Source organism: Oryx dammah, unplaced genomic scaffold (genome assembly GCF_014754425.2).
Source record: "Oryx dammah isolate SB20612 unplaced genomic scaffold, SCBI_Odam_1.1 HiC_scaffold_21, whole genome shotgun sequence".
In the NCBI taxonomy this organism is placed as follows: Eukaryota; Metazoa; Chordata; class Mammalia; order Artiodactyla; family Bovidae; genus Oryx; species Oryx dammah.
Genome location: NW_024070205.1, coordinates 46,512,918 through 46,526,122, shown reverse-complemented (window position 1 = coordinate 46,526,122; position 13,205 = coordinate 46,512,918). Strand labels below are relative to the sequence as shown.

The 13,205-nt window shown below is 35.4% G+C and overlaps 1 protein-coding gene and 1 non-coding gene across 12 annotated transcripts in view; one reads left to right on the top strand and one right to left on the bottom strand.

Annotated features, from left to right (window-relative positions):
- Window positions 1-6,581, top strand: part of CEP170 (centrosomal protein 170) — a 136,555-nt gene extending 129,974 nt beyond the window's left edge. For 9 of the 11 annotated variants that reach the window (XM_040263584.1, XM_040263581.1, XM_040263580.1 and 6 more), the window contains 3 exons: window positions 2,213-2,306; window positions 3,126-3,177; window positions 4,691-6,581. In XM_040263584.1, the coding sequence (XP_040119518.1) occupies window positions 2,213-2,306; window positions 3,126-3,177; window positions 4,691-4,980 (436 nt within the window). In that variant the 3' untranslated portion in view covers window positions 4,981-6,581. The remainder of the gene's footprint in view (window positions 1-2,212; window positions 2,307-3,125; window positions 3,178-4,690) is intronic. The other 2 variants (XM_040263585.1, XM_040263583.1) reach the window with 2 other exon arrangements.
- A 2,879-nt stretch (window positions 6,582-9,460) lies between these two features.
- On the bottom strand, window positions 9,461-9,608 carry LOC120880686. Its single transcript, XR_005725095.1, has one exon. It is a non-coding gene; the product is annotated as a small nucleolar RNA SNORA79 (small nucleolar RNA).
- Window positions 9,609-13,205: the final 3,597 nt, after the last annotated feature.

Below are 13,205 nucleotides of genomic sequence, written 5' to 3'. Positions count from 1 at the left end.
CTAGATATAATTTTTGGTAAGCAAAATGTGAGGGATAGAGGCCTGAGCCTTTTACACAGATAGTACTAGAATAGTTTGAGCAATAACTGATCTTTAGGTCTGTACCAGGAGTTATAAACTGAAAATGCCTACCCAGACCTGTCTAAAACTATCCTGTAAGTTATTCTAATACTTGCTATAGACTCAATTAAAAATATTTACACAACTGTTTTGTGATATTTTCATTGGGCTCCATGTGAAAGTGCCCCTCAGGGTGTGCCGTGTGGCCCTGCATTGGTCAACTCCCAGTTTCCAGCCCCTAATTTGCATGGATTGAGGGCCAGTGCTAGAGATTAGATTGTGGGGGCCTTAGAATATGTGCCTAAGACTCTTTTTTTTACCTAAACTGACTACTTTATCAAAAAGGAGTTTTAGCTTCATAGTTAAATTATCGAATGAAGTTAGCTTTGAAATTCAGTATATTTTCATGCTGCTGTTTAGTCTGACTACTCTTTTGAATTCATTATGTAATATGAAGATCAGTTGAAAGCCCTGATTGTTTCTGAAAGATCTGTAATGACCTTTGCACAAAACCATTTAAATTCTAACCATTATGATCTGGCCTGATTTCTTGATATAGTTTTCTGCTTCCTTAGTGTTTAAGTGTTACACTTCACTTCATGGAGCCAAAATTACAATTGGCTTTATAAACCTGCAGCACAGTATTTACAAATTGTCTTTAAGTTTTTTATCCCTTTAGTGGCTTAGAACTTCAGAGACGTGTGTATGTGTGTGTGTGTTTGTGTGTGAGATTTAGGAATCTCAGGTAGCATTTCTAAGCCATTTTTACCAAAGATGAAATATGTATGGTTTAACAGTTTGAAAAAGCACTGACATTGTACTCAGTAACCATCTTCTGGCAAAATTCACTGAGTTTTCAGGATGGCTAAGCACAGATTCATGAAATAAATAGTGATTTGTTTTCTTACTTTTCACCAATCCTAATGCTCTAAGGACTCTTTTAGAGAGCACACCATAATTTCTCAGGCCTTAATTTCACAGTCATTAGGATAACAGCTCCTAGATAGCTAGCGAGGATATTTAGTCTTTGGGGTGTAGAAATTTTAACAGTAAATCAGAAGAATATTCTCTTCTAGGATTCTGGATCCATTGTTGCCTTTTTAAGCATGATTATTTGTAATTGTAGGTGTTCCAGACTTGGGATTTGACATTGATGAATTTGATATTGACTTGATATTGATGAATTTCATATTTTTAAATAAGCTGAACCTGGCATATTGAATTTTGAAGAAATACAAATAAAAATGTAATTTAGTTTACTACTTAAATACTGATCAACTTCTAATAGTAATGCTTTACTTTCTTGTACAGTACTGGTTATTGTATAAGGCAGTTAAACTAGATTTCCAGCCCAATGAAGAAATTCAAATAGAAACTAAAAAGGTACCTCGTATTTACAGCTCTCTAAAGCTGCTGATCATGTCATCTAGATTGAAGAGAGAGATACCACATTTGAAAGACAAGTCAGAATTTTGTGACACTTTATTTTATAAGATGCCTGAAATTAATTTCAAGCATAGAATCTTTATTGACAATTGTTTTTGTCAAAGGATAGTTTCTTAATTCTTAATAGGTTATTATGTAAAAGATACTAACATGAATTAGTATTTTTAAAGAAAAGCAGCGTAAGTACTCTCTTATAATTTTCAACCTTTGAAATTGCATACACACTTTGATCAATTCTAAGAAGCCTTTTCCTGTTTAAAGAGGTCCTAACAGACTCAGTTGCTTATACTTAATTCAACCTGTTTTCATCTTAAATTCATCTTATATTTATACTGCATATGTTTTATATGAAACAAGTTGTATTTTTGTTATAAAAGGTGGTTATATAAAAATATTAGATAAAATTTTGGGGTTATATTGTCATCTACATTTGTTTTATATTTGGTTCTCAATAAAGAATGAGATAAATACTAAAGGGTTTTTATGTGTCTGTTTGTAGCTAGTCAGTTACTTTTTTAGTACAGATCTCTCACATAAATGAGTTTATTGTTAATATTGGCTCAGTGTTTAATTCACAGTTCATGTAACACTTAATGGTATTTTAAATTCTTATTCAGCTTTGAAAAGATATATTGTTTTGTATTATCATTAAAAATGTAATATTTTTAAAATATGACAAGTAAAGAGCTTGTTTTTTTATTTATAGAATATTATTTAAAGACAAAGATCGGAATTGGGATGAAATAGAAAGCAAGTTAAGAGCTGAAAGTGAAGTCCCTATTGTGAAAACCTCAAGCATGGTATGGTAATTTTTCTTGTACACCTGTGGTGGATTCATGTCAATCTATGCCAAAACCAATACAGAATTGTAAAGTAAAAATTAAAAATAAATAAATAAATTTAAAAAAAAAAAAAATAAAAAAAATAAAACATTTTTTTAAAGGTTTTATGTTCAAGGAATGATATGCTGATTTTTAAACTGTTCATTTATAAAAGAAGATATAAGAGCACAAATTGGGGAAACTTTATGGTTTCACTTGTCTGTCACAGGGTTTTAAAGTTTCGACTGCTTCAAAGTTGTAGAGGGTGTGGGGGAACCTTTTATGTTTCTCACTATTAATATACTCTTGTTCTTATAATAATTATATGTTATAAATAAGCAATTTTGAAATAAGAGCAAACTCAAATATAAGTTGACATGAGTCATTTCTGTTTACTTAACGGATAGCTTGTCTCCTCCAGAATTTGTACAGGTTTTTATTATTCAAGAAATCATCCTAAAATTGAGGTTTCAGTTTGTACATTTTCCCTAGAAAATCCTTAAGTGCTTTTTACAGTTGTTGCAAGATTGATCAATATATCTTTGCATATACAGTATTATTGTCTAACTTTTCATCTTCTATTACTATCTCACTGAAAAGAATTATTTCAGTATTAAAGATTTTAAAATTCTAGTCTTTTTACTTAATATCATAATTATTTCATATCCTGTTGCTACAGATTGGGGTCATGTCAGTAATATTAAGGATATCAAATAAAATTAGTGTAAGGTTCGTTGCTTATCAAATGAAAATGTTTTAATTAAAGTAAGCTAATTCTTGTCATTGCTTTCCCTACAGGAGATTTCTTCTATCTTACAAGAGCTAAAAAGAGTTGAAAAGCAGCTACAAGGTGAATTTGTTTACTTGATTTGATAATTCTTAAATTATATTTGTGGTACAACCCATATGAACTAATAATGATTTTATAAGTCATAATAATCATTTGGATGTACAAGAAATGAGTGCACATTGGACACAGGGACCAGAAGAGGGAGTAGAGAAGAAAAAGAGACTGTTGGCCTCCTAAACTTTAACAGGGACATTGTTTTTGGTTGTGTCAGATCTTTAATTATGCACTTATGCCTATGGGTGTTTTGACCTAGAAGTCCCCAGTGGTAAAACAGGCAGATTCCAGAGTCGGTTGCTAATTTTACTCAGTATTTGAATAATCATAGGCATGATGTGTTGGTCCTGGCTAAGTGGTTCTGAATCTTAGCCTCAGCACACCTAAGCATATACCCCCATGAGGCAAAGTGGCTTGTTTACATGATTGTTAGCTGGCAGGAGGGAGTATGCTTTTAAAAGGACCTCTTAAATAATTCTTCTGTCTATGATGCTTCTTTTCCTCAACTCTCCACTCTGCCCAATACCACGTTGAAAATCACTGCTGAAAACTTTCCCTTGTCTGCTCAAGGATCTTTTGGATTGAAAGCTGGTCTTTATCTGGCCCTTGCCATGGAGAATGCAAGGTCTATTTGGCCTGCTGGGGTTGCCATAGAATATGAATATCTAGGCTGTGAAGGATTTTTATGGCTCAGTGGTCCACAGATATATACTTGTGCATGGCAGATACCCTAACATCCTCACCAGGATGAATGACAACATGCTATGATAGCTTCAGAGTGTGCTTGCTATTTGCCTCCTCAACTTTCATGTTACTCTGAACCCCATCTTAGCAACTAATCCCAATTATCTGAGTAATAACTGCTACTGCTAAGTCGCTTCAGTCATGTCCGACTCTGTGCAACCCCATAGACGGCAGCCCACCAGGCTCCCCCGTCCCTGGGATTCTCCAGGCAAGAACACTGGAGTGGGTTGCCATTTCCTTCTTCAATGCATGAAAGTGAAAAGTGAAAGTGAAGTCACTCAGTCATGTCTGACTCTTTACGACCCCATGGACTGCAGCCCACCAGGCTCCTCCGTCCATGGGATTCTCCAGGCAAGAGTACTGGAGTGGGGTGCCATTGCCTTCTCCAATCTGAGTAATAAAGCCAGGAGTAATTTCTTTCAGTCCTAACCAGTATTTTCATCATCCTCTTATAATGATTAAAGCATATTTCAAAGAGACCTTTCCTGAATTCCACATCTCCAAATCCTCGTCTTCCAGCAGGTTCAGATGCCTGTAATGAGCCTACTCAAGGGACCATAGAAAGCTTTCAGGTTTTTATAATCTATGATATAGATAAGCCCCAGAATTACTGAAAGTGGGGTTTTAAATCCAGAATTGGAAGGATTAACCAAATTAAAGTTCATATAAGCATTAGTAATTGAAATATTATCCAAATTTTAAGCAATATTCATCTCCAAATTTAGCTGCATCTGTAGTTATATCTTTTTCCCTCTGTTCCTTTCCTTTCTTTCAGCTATCAATGCTATGATTGACCCGGATGGAACTTTGGAGGCTCTGAACAACATGGGATTTCCCAGTGCTATCTTGCCATCTCCACCAAAACAGAAGTCCAGTCCTGTGAATGACCACAGCAGCCCGGGTCAGACACCGGCACTTTGCCAACCAGAAGCTAGGGTTCTTCATCCTGCTGCTGGTGCGGTCTCAGCCGAATTTGAGAATGCCGAGTCTGAGGCTGATTTCAGTATACATTTCAATAGGTTCAACCCCGATGGGGAAGAGGAGGACGTTACAGTACAGGAATGACTTTCTCTTGCTTGTTAAAATAATTACCTGTGGAATGACTAGAATTATTGGAAACAGCGTAGTGTTGACTTCTAGAGAAAATAAGACAGCTTGGTCAACTGCAATCTTGTTATCTCTGTCTTCTTAATTTTATTTATTTATTTTTTATCTATAACGTGGAGCCATAGTAATCCTTTCGAACCATTGAGATGACCATTTGATGCACATAGAGGAAAAACTAGATTGTGAAACTTTCACATTTTGTGGTTTTTATGATTTTCAAATTGAATTAGATAATTGCATCCTTTCCCTTCATAGATCTTTGTTTTTTTTTTTCTTTAAGCCATGCTGTGACCTACAAGCAAACTAAATACCCAACCTTTCTGACCCCCATGTCTCCTGTGCCAAGCTGCTCCCTGAAATGGACTTGCTCTTCGTCTGTACAGATTTGTTAAACACTTATATTTGCTTCTTAATAATAGGATTTATATTAGTATTCATTACCATTGGATACAATGACATATTGCCCTCCACAGTCAAACTGACCTTTCAGAACAGTCCTTCTTGTGTTCTAAAATTTTCCAACGTATATGTGATTTATATAACTTTGTTGCTGCGTAAATTGTCTTAGGGTTTATGGAAATGAACTATTATGTTTGCACTAAGATTTGCTGGGAGTGGTAGGTGGACATATCTATATATCAATAAGGACTAACCATCAGTTTTTGTATATAGGAGATTGATAATTGTATTTGTTTTAACCCCACAGTGTTTTACTCCACTTTCAAAAAGATCAATTTGGCACTCCCCCCCCCCTTTTTTTTTTAGTGAAAGTAAGATTTTGTCTCATTTTAGGGCAAATGATAAGTAGAAGGATTAAACTAGACAGATAGGTTATAGGTGGAGTCTATTTTTAAAACTAAGAACATGTATACAGGTCCTGTGTTACCAAGTTTGTATGTGACAGTTGAAAAAATTTTTCCCTTGAAATGATCATGAGATTAAAATTTGGGGCATTAGGAAACTTGGAGAACCAGTAGTCATAAGATTAGTAGATAGTTTCACTCCCAAGCAATGAATTGCTTCTGTGTGTTTCCCTGTAGGACCCAATAGTAAATCCTGTCTCAGTCGTATACATTTATAAGGACCCTACATGATGACGACCAAGGCTTTGGGCCTATGCTAAACAGGAAGCTTATGAAAAGTATCTTCTATTAACTTGTTTTTTCTCTTTTCAGTAAGTTCACATTTGGATAAGTTTAAAAAGAAAGTAATTATCTTTATGTTTCCAGAACACTATAATTTTGGGTAATTCTTAATTCAGTTAAATATTATTAGTAGACCTGGATTTTTGAAACCCTTGATCCCATCAGTTTATAAAGGTTAAAGCTGCAGCTTTTGCAACTTTCATGAAATAGTCTTTAATATTTCAGCAATAATCCTTTGCTACATTTGTTTTAAGAAAGTAACTGTTCAATTCAAAAGTTTACAGGATTTTTAAAAATCTTGTAATGTTGGGCCAGTTAATAAAGATGCAAAAAAAACCCACAAAAACCTGTTTTTAGAGACATAGAAACAAAAGTCTGTTGTATAATGGATCTCATTATTTTTCCTTAAATTTAGAAAAAAGAGCAAATGAACTGTTCTCCTTGTAAAGCTAAATTCCCCATTCTGTCTACTAAAGGAAGACTGCAAAAATGGTTTTAACAAGCATGAATGGAAGGATACCAATGCTTTGAAGGAATAAATGAAATGTTAAAACAGGGTTGGTCCATTTGAAGAAAGAGTAGAAAAAATTAATCACCACTGTTTCATCTTTGTTTAATGTTTGGGTACTGATGATATCAATATGGAAGTCGAAGGTAAGGAGTTGTTTAGGAAAATATTAGCATCTATTCTACTTACATTATCATTTAAGTGTTTACACAGTTTTGTTCAATTACAAACATTTGGCCTTTTACTGTGTTATTTTTATTTTGTATGAATACATTATTCTCCTTATTTATTTTTGTTACCTTTATTACTTATGTTATTTTGTTATGCATTTACAACTCCATTTTTAAATAAAGTGTTTCTGGAACTTTATGCAATTGATTGTACATTTTATGCTACTACTTCATCAGTTTATCAAATAACTCTATATCATTTTCCAAGGTTAAGCAAAAATAGTTCTTCAGTTTACTTAATATGTGGTAACTGTAAAACTCATACTCTTTTAAGCGAAAGAAGAAAATATTTTCTTAGCAAATTATAGTAAATACAATTCTCTTAGCTTAGTAATCTAATGTATATATAGATAGATATTTATGTATATATTTGATTCCTGGGTCAGGAATATCCCCTGGGAAAGGGAATGGCAACTCCAGTATTCTTGCCTGGAGAATTCCATCGACAGAGAAGCCTGGTCGACTCTTTGCGACCCCATGGACTGTAGCCCAGGGCGCCCCATGGGTGACATCAGTGGTGAAGAACGGGTCTGCCAACACAGGAGACATGAGGCACGAGTTTGATATCTGGGTCAGAAAGATCCCCTGGAGGAGGGCATGACAATCCTATGGACAGAGGAGTCTGATGGGCTACAGTCCATAGGGTCACAAAGAGTCTGACATGACTGAAGCAACTTAGCACACACGCACATGTAGATATTTATACACACGCAGCCTTTCTTTGTTGCTGGCATGGAATCATCAGGAAGCTTTATAACTGATATATTTGGGGAACAAAGAAGAAATTTAAAATACATCTTAAATTTAAGAACTATCCATTTGGACTCAATTGTACCCAAGAGTCTTAAATATCTCCCTGTTACTGTTACTCTGTTTGTCAGCTTTTTTAGGCTTTCCATAATCTGGCTCTTTCCCTATGTGTCTGTGTACAGCTGATAGAGACTCTCCACCCTGAGACGGTCTGGAGCTGCTTCACCCCCTTCCTCCCTGCTTAGGCACATTCCCTTCCGTTCTTCAGAGCTTCACTAACTCTGCATAAAGCTTCCCTCACTTGACTGGGCCATAGTAAAGGGGTGTGTCATACTTAAATTTTCCACTTCCCTTTTCCCATTATATACACACAATTTTCTTCCTTCTAAATTAATAATCTTTATTTCCTGGATAAACTGTACTTTAAAATGTCTGTGTGTTTTGCTTTGTCTGTGTTTGATTTTGCTTGTCATCTATGTCTCTGCCTGACAGGATCCTGACTTTTGAAAGGAAAAGAGAAGGTTAGGATCCAGACCCTTTCCTCACTAGCTAAAAATGTGTTCCTCTGTCTTCTGATCTGCAGGAAGAAAGTATCTTAATATCTAAGAAATCTCTTCCAGCCCAAGTGGTCTATGACTTCAAAATAGTTATCCACCCTGTTTTTCTTCAGAAAAATACTCCAGGTCATATTTATTCAACAACTGTGTACTAGGCACTGAGGTTACTGTAGGTAAACAGAAATAAATGATTGCCTTCATAGACCTTCTATTCTGGAGTAGGGAAACAGATAATAGAAACTAAAAATTAGTTGATGATATCAGATGGAGTAATCACATTCTCCTTTACCCTCCCAGTGGATTATTTATATCGCTTTCTCCCTAGTTTCTTAAAATTGCATACCACTCAACAAATGATTCAGTTAAATACTTTTTGTTTTGGGGAACATTTTGTGATCTGACTTTAAACCTCCACGTTTTTCCTTAGTTCCCCTCTTTGCTGTAGTAAGACCCATAGTCTCTCTCTCTCTTTTACTGAAGTATATTTGATTTACAATGTTGTGTTACTTTCAAGTGTACAGTAAAGTGAATCAGTTGTACACATACATATGCCCACTCTTTTTTTTTAAGACTCTTTTTCCATATAGGCCATTAGAGTATGGAGTAGAGTTCCCTGTGCTATATAGTAGGTTCTTCTCAGGTATCTATTTTATATACAGAAATGTGTCTGTCATCCCCAGCCTCCCAGTTTATCCGTCCCCCTCCTTATCCCCTAGTAACCATAAGTTTGTTCTCTACATCTGTGACTCTGCTTCTGTTTTGTGAATTAAGTTCTTTTGTACCCTTTTTTTGGATTCTACATACAAGTGATATCATATGATATTTTCTTTCTGTGTCTGATTTCACTCAATTTGATTATCTCTGGGTCCATCAGTGTTGCTGCAAATGGCATTATTTTGTTCTTTTTTGTGGCTGAGTAATATTTCGTTGTATATACCACATATTTATCCAGTCTTCTGTCAACGGACATTTAGTGTGCTTCCATGTTCTGGCTGTTGTAAATAGTGCGGCAGTGAACACTGGGATGCATGTATCTTTCTGAATTATGGTTTTTTCCAGGCATATGCCTACTAGTGGGATTGCTGAGTCATATCATATGGTAGTTCTGTTTTTAGTTTTTTAAGGAACCTCTGTACTATTCTGCATAGAGGCTGTAGTAATTTAACGTTTTCACCAACAGTGTAGCGGGGGGGGTTCTCTTTTCTCCATATCCCCTCCAGCATTTATTGTTTGTAGATTGTTTTCTTGAACTGTGCGACTCCACAAAAATCAGAAAGCACTAGAAAACAGCCAAGCCATGCTCATGGTGCCCTGAGGGAAGACATGTCAGCTTAGATATATGATGGACTGTAATACCACCACCTACGACTCCATGCAGTAAAAGAAACAGCCGTGAAATGTTTGGATACTTTTTGATGATGGCATTCTGACCAATGTGAGGTGATAGCTCATTTGATTTATAATTTTCTAATAGTAATGTGGAGTATCTTTTCATGTGATTTTGGGGTATCAGTATGTCTTCTTTGGAGAAATATCTATCTAGATGTTTTACCCATTGTTTGATTGGGTTGTTTTTTGTTTATATTGAGCTACATGAGCTGTTTGTATATTTTGGAGATTAATCCTTTGTCAGTTGCTTCATTTGCAAATATTTTCTCCCATTTTGAGGATTGTTTTTCTGTTACAGTTTCCTTTGTTGTGCAAAATCTTTTATGTTTAACTAGACCCCATTTGTTTATTTTGTTTTTTATTTTTATTCTAGGAAGTGGATTAAAAAAAAAGATCTTGCTGCAGTTTATGTTAGAGTGTTCTACCCATGTTTTCCTCTGAGAGTTTTATAGAGGATCTGTGAAAATGTATCTGATCTTACATTTAGGTCTTTAGTCCATTTTGAGTTTATTTTTCCTTGAGGTGTTGAGGAGTGTTCTAATTTCATTCTTTTACATGTAGCTGTCCAGTTTTTCATAAAAGAAACTATCTTTTCTCCATTGTATAGTTACATTTCCTTTGTCACAGATTAATTGACCATAGGTGAATGGGTTTATTTCTCGGCTTTCTATATAGTTCCACTGATCTATATTTCTGATTTTGTGCCAATATCATACTGTTTTAATGACTGTAGCTCTGTAGCATAGTCTGAAGCCAGGGAGCTTATTTCCCCCAGCTCTTTTTCTATTTCTGAAGATTGCTTGGGCTGTTCATGGTCATTTGTGTTTCCATAAAATTGTAAAATTTTGTTCTAATTCTATGAAAAATGCCACTGGTAATTTGATAGGGTTTGTATTGAGACTGTAGATTGCTTTGGGTAGTTTAGTCATTTTCACAGTGTTCTTCCAGTCCAGTAACATGGTATATTTCTCTGTGCCATCTTTTATTTCTTTCATCAAATCTTATAATTTTCTGAGTACAGGTCTTTTATCTCCTTAGGTAGGTTTACTCCTTAGTATTTCATTCTGTTTGTTCCAATGGTAAATGAAATAGTTTGCATAATTTCTCTTTCTGACCTTTCATTGTTGGTATATAGGAATGCAGGAGATTTCTGTCCATTAATTTTGTATTCTGCAGCTTTACCATATTCATTGATGAGCTCTAGTAGTTTTCTGGTGGCATCGTCATACATAGAAAATCCTAAAAATGCTTGCTCCCAGAGGCCCAGAATGTCTTGATTTACATGAAAGTCACTTTTATTATATCACACGATTTAACACTGGATTTTGGATAGGTGTGAGGCAGCTTCTTCAGTGCTGTGCTTTTGCTGCTGGATCCCAGAGGGACCCCATTTGGCTGATGAATTCTAGCTGACGTTGCATGCAGGTTCTTGAAGAAATTATTTCAAGGTACTTCCTCAATTTAGAGAAATCCACGTTTGCTTTATTTGGATGTTGGATTGACCAGGACATTGGCAGTCCAGTGAAGGAATATTGGAACTCTCTTGCCCTCAATTCAGACTTGGTTAACATCTTTCTGGTCTTTCTGTTCCCTACTCCCTCCCTTCTTTCAGGTGTGGTGTGTTAGCTTCATACCTCCCTTTTCTTGCATCTTCACCATAAGGAAAAGCTCCATACTGGCCCCACTCACTCTTGTCTAGCACATTTCACTACCTGGAACTGATTTTTGTAGAATATTTGGCATTCTTTTTTTGGTATCCATATACACACTAAAATGTTCAACAAGCCTTTGTTAATTGACTATGGTCTTTTTAAGAGTTATTACTATTACAACTTTATTTCTCTTACTACTACTATGAGGTCTAACCTTAAACTGAAGTATGAAAATTCTTTGAATTTTGAGGCATGGTACAATTAGATCTCAAAATGTTAGACATTATGTAGCTCAATTACCTCATCCATATTTGAAGTTTGAGGCTGAAACAAATAACTCATGCTGAGTGAGGGATTATTATCTTTCCAGCCAGTATATTAAATACATGTACTACCTCTTTTAATCCTCAAAAAAAACTATAATAAAACATTATTCATATGTTAAAGGAACTGAGGCTTCCTGAGGTTAAGAATTGTATTCAGCAGCCCAGTTGGGATTTAATCAAGATCTCTTTAACTTGAAAACAGAGGACGAGATGGTTGGATGGCATCACCAACTCAATGAACATGAGTCTGAGCAGGTTCTGGGAGATGGTGATGGACAGGGAAGCCTGGCGTGCTGCAGTCCATGTGGTCACAGAGACACAACTGAGTGAACAACAGCAACAACTTTAACTTGAAAATCCAAATTCTTTGTGACCACCCTCCACTGGCTCTTTACCTAGCAAACAACTTGTACAGCCTGGATAAGCTAGTGCCATTTCTTTTCTTCAATGCTTTGTCTCAGGACAGTGACCACAAATTTGAGGAGGTCATTGGGTCCTTCCTGTACTTTGGCATAGAATTCATTGAGTAGGGGATCCTAATAAACTTCTCCAGTGGTAACAAGCAATGACCAAATGTTATGAATGTCTTCCTTACCTGGAACACAAATCCCTTGTAAGAGATTATGAACTGTCTCCTAGAAATCTGGATATTGAGTTCTTCAGGAAGAATGCTATTCAAGAACCATGCCAAGTTATGAGATGACTCTTGCTCTACTCTTGGTTTTAAAGATACAAAACTCAGGGATGCGAATATGGAATTGCTGTCTCTAGTGAGTCCATATCAGACCTGTGACTAGAGAGCTGCCTCAAGCTATTCATTACAATACTTCAAGGCAAACTGGAGAGAAGGAAATACCCTTTAATAACCAACAGGGAATGACCCTGGAGTTTTATTAAAGACAAAACATGGATGGAGTGCAGCAAGCGCTGCTCTTTCCTCCCAGGAAAAGATAACACAGTCTAAACCTTAAAATCAATTATAAGAGGGCCTCCTATGCCAACTATGAGGGTAGGGGCTGTTGGATTTTCTCTGAATAAAAGAATTTCTGCCAAATTTGAAATTTGAAATGTGTAAATGTTTGAATTTTATACATATGCACAAATATATACATGTATAATACATATATGTATACATATACATAATATGCATATATAAAAATTTTAGATCTTATATATTATCTATACATATCTCTGTGTGTGTTTGTGTGTGTGTGTGTGGTGTTCACCAGACATTGCACCTTTGGTTATGTATTTATTTTGATCTTCAAAAATTCTTAATAGAAAAAATTTCAATTCCCTGGAAGACTGTAAAAGGCACCTGGAATGCTTTGCTCAAAAAGATAAAAAGTTTTGGGAAGATAGAATTGTGAAGTTGCCTGGGAAATGTCAGAAGACAGTGGGACAAAACAGTCATTACATTGTTCAATAAAGTTCTCGAAGATGAAAAGTGTGTCTCTTATTTTTACTTAAAACTGAAGGGACTTTTTGGCCAACCCAATAATAAAGTTAACAGAATTAAGACTAGTTGAAGAGATGTAAATGTGGGAAGATGATATAATATTTTTTAGAGTTTTGAATGTTAAACAGTGAGTGAGTGCTGGCTAAAAAGATGGAAATTCTTGAAAC